The following is a 10,799-nucleotide window of genomic DNA, read 5'->3' as shown; positions in this document are numbered from 1 at the left end:
TAATCTTAGGAGCATCAAGATGGAAACCCGGTCGGTTTGGAACTGACGGCACGATAAAAGACTCACTAACAATTTCAGGGGGTTCTCCCCCGCCCCAGGCACTGTCACGGGTCTCTCAATGATGACAGCAATGTGCCCACATCCGACCTTAGCTGTCATCTCACCTGGGTCCTAGCGGCGCCATTCGACTCTGACGTGGCTCCAAGCCCGCAAATCGCATAGCGGCCCCCGGTTAGCCGCGAATCCGGCCGGCGGCGCCGCCCTCGCTGCCCCGCCCGTGCGCCTCGCCCGGCACCACGCCGCCTCCCTTGCGTCCCGCACTCGGCGGCGGTGCGTCCTGCGCTCCTCGCTTGCTCCGCGGTCCCTGCTTAGGTCTTCGCTGCCCTCCGCGCTCCAGGCCGCCGGGAGGCGAGTCGAGGGGACCCGCAGGCCGTGCGCCCCGAGGTTCCGGGCCCAGAGGAGGCCGCACAGGAGGCGCGGGACGCGATGGCCCGGCGAGGGGGCTGCGCACTGCTGGCGCTCTGCGGCTCGCTGGCCGCCTGCGCGTGGCTGCTAGGCGCCGAGGCCCGGGGGGCTGGCGGCCCTGCGGCTGGCGCGAGGCGGCGCCGGCGGCCGCAGGAGGACGGCATCTCCTTCGAGTACCACCGCTACCCAGAGCTTCGTGAGGCGCTCGTGTCCGTGTGGCTGCAGTGCGCCGCGGTCAGCAGGATCTACACGGTGGGGCGCAGCTTCGAGGGCCGCGAGCTGCTGGTGCTCGAGCTGTCCGACAGTCCCGGCGTCCACGAGCCGGGTAAGGGAGCCGCGCGGGGTGGCCCGGCGGTGGGAGAGGAGGGCGAGAGGCACCCGGGGTGGAAAGTGGACGCGGGGGGAGGGCTGGCGCTGGCACTTGCCAAGCCCTGTCGGCTGGCTGTCCTCCCCAGCCTTGCACACCCCTGCCCCTTGGGTCAGCCCAGGCCGGAGGGGCTGCCGCCGATGGAGGTGGGGGCGCAGCAAACAAATCTGCGCCCCCGCAAACCCGCTGTCAGCCCCCACTGCGCTGTGCCTAAGACCGTAGGGAATAACTGAGGCCTCAGGAAGGAGGTCGTCCTTCCTTGCAAGCTGGAGTAGAACGAGAAGGTGCAGAAGGCAGGGATTGAGGAAATGAGGAAAAGTCATTTATCATTCGTTTCCTAATTTCCAGAGGACCAGTTCATTGGCCTTGGAGGCTTTAGGTATCCATCTCTACCTGTGTGTGCGTGTTAGGTAACACGCGCTGCTGGGATGTTAAGGATCTTGGTAACACTGGCGGGTAGAGGGTGATAAACCGCCTCTGGCAGGCATTCCGATCTCAAAACTGCACAGTCTTTTTAAGGAAAAAGGAATATTCCTTTTTTTTTTTTTCTTTTCTTTTCTGTTCTAGCCCTTGCAGATGAGTAGTTTGCGATCAGGATTTTATTACAATGGATGTTCCCATATGACCATGTTATTCATCTTCCTCTTGAGTGTGTTAGGGCATGTTTTAATGTATGTTAAATGTTACACCATTGGTATTAATAAAGAGATATTTTGAAAAATGTTCTTGGTCCTTCTTTTTCTTCGCTCTTTGAAAATAATATAGCTTTTAAGGCCTAGTCTTATGACCATAAAGGTTAAAGTAATCTGGGCTAATTACATCAGCATGGTATGCTTTTTTTTTTCCTTTTTTAATGACAAAGAAAGCAAGAAAACAGGTAAAAACTCTCAAATGTAGGGCCAGAATAGTTTTATAATGATATTTAAGAACCAAACTGAGATGGGATTAAAATATGTGATCCATGGAGACACTTTGATCTTCAAATGGAAGGAGTATGGTCTGATCAATAGTAAATTTTTAGTAAAATGGGAAACGTTTCTTACCTTCAAATAATGTAAATGGAAAGGTTTGTATAATTTTGCCATCAAAACCCTAAAACTAGATCCTGGAAAGCATTTTCAGTAATGCTCTCTGATGCTGGGAAAGATTGAAGGCGGGAGAAGAAGGGGACAACAGAGGATGAGATGGTTGGATGGCATCACCGATGCAATAGACATGAGTTTGAGTAGGTTTCGGGAGTTGGTGATAGACAGGGAGGCCTGGCGTGCTGCAGTCCATGGGATCACAAAGAGTAGGACACGACTGAGCGACTGAACTGAACTGAACTGAATGCTCTCTAGCACAATTCAGCATGTAGAATCGGAAATTTGGAAAGTTAATTTCATATTTGTATCTGAAGATAAAGAAAAATGTTATATGTGAAATCTCATTTTCAGTTATTTTAGATAATTGAAGTCAAGACATCTTAGGTTTAGATAAAGAGAATCTAAATATTTGTGATTCGCCTGCCTATTTAATTGGAACCTTTGGTATTCTAGCATAGATTGCTCCTCAGATTTTGTTGTTTCTTCAAAGAGATCATCTGAAAGCAAATGTTTACTTTTTGTTGTCTTCAAGTTTAGAAACAAATTGTAAAGTGATATTACTGTTAAAATTTGATATGCTTTTGAAAATGAAAACCATACTTCTTTTGCTTAAATATCTGAAATGTATAGTCTGTCAAGATCTGCAGGTCCCCTTCTCCAGCTCTAGGCTCCTTGGGGTAGAGCTGTGTCTCCGGCACCCCGGCCAGGGCTGGCACACAGCAGGCACTCAGGTCACATTAGGGAAAAAGAGGAGTCAGTCATGTGCTGAATAACACAGTGCCTTCTATGTTTTGTTCCTTTTAAACACAAAATACAGCAACTTAACTCATTTTAAGAAGGTGAAGAAAGAAATATTTACATTACCTGCTTTACTGCTTATTAAATGAAGGAAACTAAGTTCATGGTATTACTTAGTAAATAGAATACAAAATGTCTACCAATTGTATTTTTAAAGGTTGCAATAAACGTTTATGAGCCAGCATGAAAAACACGGGGTGATTTCCCCCTCCACCACCTTTTAAGAAAAGATGAACAGGTTGGAAATCTTCAGGGAACTAATTAAAAAAAAAAATCAACTGAGTAAATTTTAAAGATGTTATTGACTGTTGGGTGAGTCATGAATTGAACATCATTCAATCTAGCAGATAGAAAGATGTTCCTAACATTTGTACAAAATGAAAGACTTATAGGTAGATGGGAGCAGGAACAAGGAAGTTACACTAGGCAAAAAAATGGGTTGCTTATTGCAAAGTTACTCCCTTTTACAGGACGTTGTACTGATCACAGGATTCCTAATTGATTGGGTTAAGATTTCATTTCTGAAAGAGCCCAAACTGTAATTTAGTCTTGGTTTGGTCTTGTGAGGCTTTAGCATGAGCAACTCCATGTGGCGCCTATTGTTTTTTCTTAAAAAATTATTTATTTATTTGGCTGCATCTGGTCTTTGTTGGTCAGGTGTGAGTTTTTGCTTTGGCACATGGACTCTCCAGTTGTCATGTGTGGGCTCCAGTAGTTGCAGCATGCACGTTCTTTAGTTGAGGCACATGAGCCCAGTTGCCCCATAGCATGGGGGATTTTAGTTTCCCGACAAGGGTTTCACCCACGTCTGCTGCATTGTAAGGCAAATTCTTAACCACTTGGCCACCAGGAAAGCCCCTGTCTTTTTTTGTTTGTTTGTTTCCAATTATTTAACTGGAGGATAATTACTTTGCAGTATTGTGGTGGTTTTTGCCATGCATCAACATGAATTTGCCACAGGTATGCATGTGTCCCCCCATCCTGAATCCCCCACCCATCTCCCTCCCCATCCTACCCCCTACCACTCTGGGTTGTCCTAGAGCACTGGCTTTGGGTGCAGAGGTTGGATCAGTATATGAGTTTAATAGCACTTGTGGGAATTAACTTTTAGGAAGTTTTAAATGAAGGGATGTAGTCACTGTTCTTAAATGGCCTTCATATTCCTTTTTAGATTAAAATATTTTAAGGAATGAAAAGGAATTTTCATACTTATTTTGAGAGAGAAATGCATCAATTCAGTGTGTTTTGAACACCCACACACTAGGTGAGCCAACTTACATGGGTTGTATAGTGGGTTGTACATCCTGTGTACATGGGTTGTACACAGGATGGTCCTCGCTCTGTGGGAGATTGAGAGTTGGGAGGTTGGAGGACAGTTTAAAGGTCGTCAGGGCTGCAAGAAGGGAGTGGGAGGCCCCGAGAAAGGAGACAATGGACATTAGGTCAGGGGCATTTGGTTATTGAAGAATGGATGATGAGAAGGTAGGGATATACTGATTACTGAAATTTACCAATTCCAATGTACCTCAACTGTTTTCATATTGTAAGTGTTTTGGGGAGGGTTGAAGTAATGTTTCTGATGAAGTTACTCAGAAATAATGTTTAGCTTAACAAGTTTGTTTACTTGACTTAAACATTGAGGAAGTTGCCATACTCACTTTATCTTCCAACATGAGGGAGGGGTCACGTGTCTTCTTAATCTAAGTTATTTTCCCGAACTTTAAAAAATTGTAGATCGGGGGGGGGCGGGAAAAAATAAAATTGTAGATCATGCCCAAATATTTAGTATCATCATAGAAAAACCCTCCCAAAACAAGACAACATCAAGTCTTTCTCTGTGGTAGAAGTTGACGTGGTTAGATTTGCAGTTATGGACAGAGGGTGTTCCTTGATCCCGCCAACTCCCTCCCAAAGTGGAAAAAAAATGATCATCAGACTTGTTTGGCACCAGGGCATGGGCTGAATCTGAACTGCTCTCCTGAAAATGATGTATTCTCTCAGGTATTCTGCATTTGAATTCATCACAAGGGAAAGAAAATTCTATTTGGAATTGGTGAGGGAGGAATATCAACATCTATTCTGGCCAGCTGGCTGCTGGATCTCAGTTATCGTTTTCGTTACTTTGGAGGACTGAATAGATCTGGAGGAGGGCGGTGGGTCTAGCCATCCTCAGAAGACCTGCGCATGGTCTTGGCCCCAGTCTCATCTCCTCACACGTCGTGAATCTGGACTCCAGACCTGGGGCTGGGATAGAGGCTCAGCTAAGATGTAGACTCTGCACTCAGATGTGTTCCCTTGAGATATACCTGCCAAGCCTGTTCTTATTTCCCATTTTTCTTTCTGTTTGCTTATATTTTATGCATTTAAAATATTTCTACACATAGGGGCTCATATGCTTGAACCCAAACATATGCTTTCCTAGGCATACATATTCATCATTGCAATACTCATAAAAGAAACCTTTATCAATTTATGTTTAAGCAATGGAACATGTTTTCCTATACCACTCCTCTCAGGGCTAAACATGAGTTAAGCTTAGTTTGTTTAAAGCTCTTAATTCTTTTACATGTAGTTTAAAATTGCTCTTGGGAAGTAAATCTGATTTATAGCTAAAATGTTTTCCTAGAAATGTTCTTTAGGGCATAGACTTTCCTCTCTCAAAGTCTGGAATGATTATTTTGGACTTGTTCCTCCTCAAATCTGTTCAGATTTAAAGTGTATGAATGCCAGTGTGCATTTGCCAAATATTGTGATGGAACATTAAATGCTGGCAAAATTTCTACACAACTCAAAAAAAAAAAAAAAGAAGTGGGGATTTTGATTATTTTGTATGGCCTCTTTTAATACTAGATTAGTGTGTATTAGTGGGAAATGCTTACAGCTGAATAACACCTTACAACTGGTGAATATTGATTTTAGATTCTGGAGAAGGATCTAGATGTACTACATGTGGTCAAGAGTTATTTTTAGATCCAAGTCAGTCAATGTAGCTCTTGCCAGAAATAATGTATTTGATTGACTTGTGATTGGCTAAAGGAAGAGTGGAAATTGAGCTGGCCCCTAACCTTATATCCTGTGCTCAGATAAAATAAGTGTGTTTCTGTGAAAACTGATTTGAGAGGCCGCAAAGGAACCATCTGCCAGCATCTCCCCCACTGTGTAGCGCAGAGGATATTCCAATACTCACCTTTGTAGTTCTTTGGGAAAGCTATTTTTGACAAATACAAAAACAGCTCCAGAAGAAGAAGTGACACATAACCGGCTTTTCCCAAAGTGTATTTAATGGAATATTAGTTAAGCTTGGTTTGAAAAGAATTATGTAAACAAAAGACAAAAAGGTTTGCATGTGGCAAGACTTGAAATATGCTAGTGTGTGTTTCAAACCTCCAACTGTATACCCTACAGTATTTTCACCATGGAACTTCTTTTTGTCCCCAAGGAGCTTATCTTGTACCTGGTATTACACTAGTTTGAAAAGTATAGCACTCAGTCAGTCAGGCAGTTCAGTCGCTCAGTCGTGTCTGACTCTTTGCGACCCCATGAACCGCAGCACGCCAGGCCTCCCTGTCCATCACCAACTCCCGGAGTCCACCCAAACCCATGTCCATCAAGTCGGTGATGCCATCCAGCCATCTCTTCCTCTGTCGTCCCCTTCTCCTCCTGCCCCCAATCCTTCCCAGCATCAGGGTCTTTTCAAATGAGTCAGCTCTTCTCATCAGGTGGCCAAAGTATTGGAGTTTCAGCTTCAACATCAGTCCTTCCAATGAACACCCAGGACTGATCTCCTTTAGGATGGACTGGTTGGATCTCCTTGCAGTCCTTATTATTATTCATTTTCATATTTTGAGGGATTTATTTGGTAATTCTTTAGCGGAGACACTCAAATAAGGAGTTCCTCAGGGATGTGGAGCATATGTTTTCCAATTTTTTTTTTTTGTCCATAAATAGCTAACTTAATGACTTATATAATCTCTTAAGATATGCTTATTGAATTGAGAACATGATTTTGAGGACAGATACTTTTGATTGGAAAGATTAAAGTGACAAATGCATTCCAATTCTTTTATTGTTAAGTAGCTTCATCCTTTTAACTTCTGTTTACCTCCTTTTCTTGTCAGTAAAATCGTTGTTGTTTATTTGCTAAAGTCGTGTCTGACTCTTTTTCGACTCCGTGGGCTGTAGCCTGCCAGGCTCCCTCTGTCCGTGGGATTTCCCAGGCAAGAATACTGAAGTGGGTTGCCAGAGGAATACTTTAAGAACTCAAACCTCACACGGCTGCTGTGAGACCAAAGTAATATAGAAAATAATTTAATGAAGTTGCTTTCATGTAGTAATTAAGAACATGGGCTGATTTGTTAAAATGTTTCTTTATGATTGCGCATTGGTCTAGCATGTGCTCCATCGGCTTTCCCCATTGGAAGGGGGCCTTCTTGGCTGGTCCTCACGGGAGCCCTTGGATGCTCATCTGTTACAGTGGAAGCCCATCTGCATAAGCCCAGTGGGAGGCTCTGAGGGACTTCTTCCCGTTATCTGGGTATCCTTGTTAACAAGTGTTTGTCTTCTCTCCATTTTTTAAATGTAGGCCATTCCTTCTTTGCTTCAGTTTGACATCTTATTTTGCTTCATTAAGTAGAAACAGTGAAACTGTTCATCATTACTTGAGAATGTCTTTATGACTGTATCTTCAGGTAGCTAAATAAACCTAGGGCAACTCCAGGATTTACTTTGGCAAACAAACTAATTTTTCTGAAGAATTTATAATGAAAGTGCTCCGGTCCTGATTGCTTTATTCTTTTACTGACTCAGTTTAGGTGAAAGATCTTCGAATCCTTTCTCACCCCTGCCTAATTTTCTTACCCGCACCGGGATCTTTTCTTCGTGTTTCCACAGTTCTTTGAAGCTGCTGCCAAGTCGCTTCAGTTGTGTCCGACTCTGTGCGACCCCATAGACAGCAGCCTGCCAGGCTCCCCCATCCCCGGGATTCTCCAGGCAAGAATACTGGAGTAGGTTGCCATTTCCTTCTCCAATGCATGAAAGTGAAAAGTGCAAGTGAAGTCGCTCAGTCGTGTCCGACTCCTAGCGACACCCCAAGGACTGCAGCCTACCAGGCTCCTCTGTCCATGGGATTCTCCAGGCGAGAGTACTGGAGTGGGTTGCCATTGCCTTCTCCGAGTTCTTTGAAGAGCAGTAGCATAAAGATTTGGGGCTTCCCTGGTGGCTCAGTGGTAAAGAACCTGTCTACAATGCAGGAGAACAGGGTTCGATCCGTGGCTCAGGAAGATCCCCTGAAGGAGGGCGTGGCAACCCACTCCAGTATTCCTGCCTGGAGAATCCCATGGACAGAGGAGCCTGGTGGGCTACAGTCCATGTGACTATAGGTTGCACAGAGTTAGACACGACTGAAGTGACTAAGTGACTAAGCATGTTAATTATGAGAATTGCTGCCAGTCCTTTGCTCCGTGAATGTTTCTCTCTCTTTTGAAATTCAGGATGAAGTTTTCCTAGGCCTTCTAGCAGCCAGCTCTTTCTGATACAATATGGCCTCGAAGAAGGGACTGTTTGTGTTGTCAGTGTCTCTTAATATGTTAGAATGATTTATCTTCGACTTTTTCACAATTAGTAATTTTGAGGGTAGCTTTTGTACAGAGTTACAGAGTTGATTCTTAAACAAAACAAAAATAAGCAAGTTAATTATGATAGTAAACCCTGAAACAACTTTCTACTACCAGTAAATATTTTGTTTTCTAAATAGAGATCTATTTACTGTGAAATCACTCTGACACCATAGTTCGATAATAATAATGCTGCTGATATTAAAGGTACTTGATTTCAAATAGAAATTTTAATATTTAAAAAGTGGACACAGGTTACTTATTTTTTAAATGGGACTTCTACGGATTCTAACAAAATTCCCTTGCTGTGGTGATTCATGTCAAGGTAATTAGGAAAGGCAACAATTATCTCATGTATTTGCACATGCAGGCAACTACTCAAATGTGTAGGTCCTACATGTGATGCTGCCAGAGTGGACCTGCCTGACTTCTCTTCCTCTATAGCCTAAAATATTCAAAACCAAAAAATTTCCCTTCATTGCCATGCTGTAATTTTTTTTCCCCCAGGAAATGTCTTGTTTCTAGTGTTCAGTTCAGCAGATTGTACAAATCATAAGCTTTGACCATGAGTTCAGGGTGGGATAACTTGAATATACAGGTTGGACCCTCACCTCCCTGATCAATGTTCTAAATACTTCGTATGTTTCTCTTCCTGGACAAGGGGTAATTTTTAAAACAACCTTTTCTCATAACCATTATAAAAATTGCTATGTAGCATTCTAAGCTGGAATCAACTTTGCAAGATGAAAAGAAACTATAGGCTTTTGTTAATATAGCTTGTGCTGTCAATTTAATTTAGGGAATAGTTAATGAATATTCATGATGTACATGCTATTTGCCTTTATCTGCCAGTCACCCTTTCAGGCAGTTCCTTAGTGTACTGAAATGTGTATTTGGGTATTGGTCTTAGATTCACTCTTTCATGAATGTTGAGCTTAACTGACATGTTGTATAGCCAGTGGATGGACTCCCCAGGTGACGCTAGTGGTAAAGAACCTGTCTGCCAATGCAGGAGACATAAGAGACATGGGTTCAATCCCTGGGTAGGGAACATCCCCCCCGGAGGAGGGCATGGCAACTCACTCCAGCATTCTTGCCTGGAGAATCCCATGGATCGAGGAGTCTGGTGGGCCATAGTCCATAGGGTTGCAAATAGTTGGACACGATTGAAGCGGCTTAGTATGCACACATGCACATAACTAGTGGACACATCCTTTGATTCTTCAAAATGTATGCTGGACATAGATGCAAGGGTCAAATATTTCCTTATGCTATTCTTGATGTAGTGGATATAAAGACAGTATCTGCAAGTCAAACTACTGGAAATCTTAGACATTTGCAAAATAAAATGGTTTTTGCCCTTTTGTGTTTTAGGTGTGGCGCTGGACATCTGCTTTTAAAGTATGATAGTTCTATTAAAATAGCTCCATTTGTCTCAAGTTGTGATGTTGTTCAGCACAATTTTAAAAATTTTATTAGAGAAAACCAGTCTTATTCACTGTGGAACTCAGTATATTATGTTAGGCCAGATTCTGCACATAATCAGCCTCATGAAAATTAAGTTAATATACTTTGGGAAACAGCACTAACTCTATAAAATCAGCAGGGACCTATATAGTGAAATATATAGAGACAAATCTGCTTGTTAAATATATTCTCTCGAGTCAAATTCAGTTTTTGGAAGATGCTAATGCAATGCAAAATATGAATATTTCTCATGTAAATATTTTATAGATATATAGTGACTAGTGCTATATTGACATGTAGACTAAAATATCATATAGACATGTAGGTTTTGTCTAAGTCTTGATGATGGTGGGATAATCATGAGTGGAGCAGTCATTTTACATTATTTTAAATTTCACTTGTATCTATAGAATCCCTTCATTTTAATTGTTTTTACTTTTATCTGTAGCTTTTATCAGAAATTAAAGAATTTTCTCTTTTATATAAGTGGCTTATATGAAAAATCATTTCTCAAAATTTTTTTTTTCCAGAGAATTTTCTTGGGCTATTATTTCCTCTTTAAATATGGTCATATATTCCACCAGGATTTTAAATGTTTGGCCACATTTGCCTTGCCTTTCATGAGGATTCTGCGTGGGTACCCTCTGAGACGAGTTTGGAGACCATAATAGATGGATGTAGCCTTTCCTGTTCTTCTGCTCCTCCCACCCTGCTTCCTCCTCTTCTGTGGGTATTAGAATAAGAAAGGGTTGTCATCTGGATATCAGCTGGGAGGCTTTCCTCTGATAAATGTGGGGCTTCCTTGGTGGCACAGATGGTAAAGAACCTGCCTGCAAACGTGGGAGACCTGGGTTTGATCCCTGGGTCAGGAGAATCCTCTGGAGGAGGACCTGAAAACCCACTCCAGGGTTCTTGCCTGGAAAATTCCATAGACAGAGGAGCCTGATGGGCTACAGTCCAAAGGGTTGCACAGAGCTGGACATGACTGAAGCGACTTAGCATGCA

The 10,799-nt window shown here is 42.9% G+C and overlaps 1 protein-coding gene across 2 annotated transcripts in view; it reads left to right on the top strand.

The window, feature by feature from the left end:
- Positions 1-238: 238 nt before the first annotated feature.
- The window catches only part of CPE (carboxypeptidase E), a 151,913-nt gene continuing 141,352 nt past the window's right edge, over positions 239-10,799 (top strand). Inside the window, exon 1 of one of the 2 annotated variants that reach the window (XM_081543912.1) lies at positions 239-790. In XM_081543912.1, the coding sequence (XP_081400038.1) occupies positions 487-790 (304 nt within the window). In that variant the 5' untranslated portion in view covers positions 239-486. The remainder of the gene's footprint in view (positions 791-10,799) is intronic. The other variant, XM_081543913.1, reaches the window with a different exon arrangement.

This window comes from Giraffa tippelskirchi, chromosome 11, assembly GCF_054371585.1.
Source record: "Giraffa tippelskirchi isolate mGirTip1 chromosome 11, T2T-mGirTip1v1.2.pri, whole genome shotgun sequence".
Classification (NCBI taxonomy): Eukaryota; Metazoa; Chordata; class Mammalia; order Artiodactyla; family Giraffidae; genus Giraffa; species Giraffa tippelskirchi.
The sequence above is the reverse complement of the archived record's forward strand: the minus strand, read 5'-3'. Positions and strand labels throughout refer to the sequence as shown.